The sequence below is a fragment of the Lissotriton vulgaris genome, chromosome 4_1 (assembly GCF_964263255.1).
Source record: "Lissotriton vulgaris chromosome 4_1, aLisVul1.2, whole genome shotgun sequence".
NCBI classification, from domain to species: Eukaryota; Metazoa; Chordata; class Amphibia; order Caudata; family Salamandridae; genus Lissotriton; species Lissotriton vulgaris.
Genome location: NC_141691.1, coordinates 72,115,128 through 72,117,307, shown reverse-complemented (window position 1 = coordinate 72,117,307; position 2,180 = coordinate 72,115,128). Strand labels below are relative to the sequence as shown.

Here is a 2,180-nt window from a genome sequence, read left to right as displayed (position 1 = left end):
AATTCAAAGCGGTGCTGCGGATGGCCTTAGTAAGTCTGGGGCTAGGGGATTCGGGTTACTCATCTCATTCATTCAGGATAGGGGCCGCTACTTTGGCGGCAGGAGCGGGGCTGTCATCCAATGCAGTAAAGAAGGTGGGCCGCTGGTCATCCAACTGCTATAGGCGATACGTAAGGCCTGAATTGCTTTGACTTCATACAATACCATGCCCATGTCTGACCTTTCTATTTCTTCTCCGATTAATAGTATGCCAAGAAAGGTGGTGTGGGTGTTGGGACACTCGTTCGTGCGGCGGGCAGCGGTGCGATTGCGACAGCTGCGAGTGCGGAAACCACCTAGTCTGGATGGGATGGAATTCTTATGGCACGGTGTGGGAGGAATGCGCATCCGTCACCTACGGCGGCTCGTGGAAGACATCAGAGAACGTGAGGGACAGAAGTCCCCTGACTTGATCATCATCCACTTGGGCGGCAATGATATGGTAGACAGAGGACGCTTAGCGGTCAAAGAGGCACTGCTCACGGAATTTGCTTGGCTGGGGCGGACCTTCCCACAGGCCAGGATAGCTTGGTCCTGCATGATCCCACGACAATGGTGGGGCAACGGAATCCGGGCGAGGGCCCTCAATGTGTCAGTACGACGTCTCAATGGGGAGCTGGCAAAGTTGTGCTCAGAGAAGGGCCGCTTGCTACATCTCCCACACAGGATGATCTCAGGAGCAACTATGTTTCACCAAGATGGAGTTCATTTATCTGACACTGGCACGGACACATGGATCAAAGAGATATGGTCTTTTGTGCCGAACTTGGCTGATGGGGGGAAGGGCGACGGACCTTTGGGCCCTAGTCTCCCTTGTGGCGGAAAAGAGACATTCGACCACTGATAGACTTACAAAATGGACGGGAGTCCGCCTTGCGCACTCCCTATGCCAGCACTGAGGGGAGAGAAGGTAAGCTCTCCGCAGGGGGATGGAGACCACCGGCTGGGGAGGCTAGGGCGACAGGTACGAGCCTCCTAGGCAGCCTGGTGGATGAGAGGTGGGGCCCTGGAAATGGCGGACAAGGACCCGAGGGCTGGGGACCATCGCTCAGGGGCGCAGGTGGGTTGCACCTTGCGTGGGCATCTCAACCTGGGGGGATGCAAACCAGAGGGCCCCTTGGTGCTGGGGGAAGGAAGAAGAAGTTATGAGCGAATACAATTTGAATAATACATAATACAACCTGATAAAGATGTTTTTAATAATAAATGATAAATGTTGCTCATAATTTGTTAATGTTTTGAATAATCATATATGTCATGTTTATGAGTTGTTATTAAACATGGCCTTTTTTACACCCACCACTTTTCTCAAGGTTATGATTCATTGGTGGGTAAGCGGGCGTGGGGCATGCTGGGGGATCCGGGTCCTATACAAAGGGCGAGGCTAGACGAGCCCGCCTTTAGTGCCCGGGCCCCCGGCCCACACCGCGCCCTCATTGGCTAAAAAGTCCTGGCCGGCGGCCCTATGGGCGGCCGGCCGGGGGAAGTACTTCCGGGTCAGAGCGGTGACGCACGTCCGGTGGGGGCGTGGGGGCAGAGGCCATGACCTATTTAGGTCAAGATCACGCAGCACTCGGCCTCTTTCCCCGCCAGCAGCGGATCTGCTCGCACCCTTTCGATCCATTTCCCTCAGAAAGTGAGGTGCAGACAAAAATGGTGAGGTAGATAGGTAGACGGGGAGGTGTATTAGAGAGAGACAGAGAGAGACAGAGAGAGAGACAGAGATAGAGAGAGAGACAGAGAGAGAGAGAGAGACAGACAGAGAGAGAGACAGACAGAGAGAGAGACAGACAGAGAGAGACAGAGACAGAGAGAGAGAGAGAGACAGAGAGAGAGAGAGAGAGAGAGAGAGAAAGACAGAGAGAGAGAGAGAGAGAGAGAAAGACAGAGAGAGAGACCGAGAGAGAGAGAGAGAGAGAGAGAGAGAGAGACAGAGAGAGACAGAGTAAGAGAGAGACAGAGTAAGAGAGAGACAGAGTAAGAGACAGAGTAAGAGAGAGACAGAGAGAGACTAGCTTATGAGATGGAAGCAGAGCAGTGAGGTGCAGACAAATGGGCGAGAAAGAGAGAGAGACAGAGAGAGGGGGGGGTGAGGTACAGAGGAGTTGAGATATTCAGGGCCCAAGTATATAGGGATGCTG

The 2,180-nt window shown here is 53.5% G+C and overlaps 1 protein-coding gene across 1 annotated transcript; it reads left to right on the top strand.

The window, feature by feature from the left end:
* The first annotated feature begins 205 nt into the window (after positions 1–205).
* On the top strand, positions 206–883 carry LOC147718390 (uncharacterized). The gene has a single exon (XM_086967191.1). It carries the CDS (start codon positions 206–208, stop codon positions 881–883), a length of 678 nt encoding a protein of 225 aa, XP_086823317.1.
* Positions 884–2,180: the final 1,297 nt, after the last annotated feature.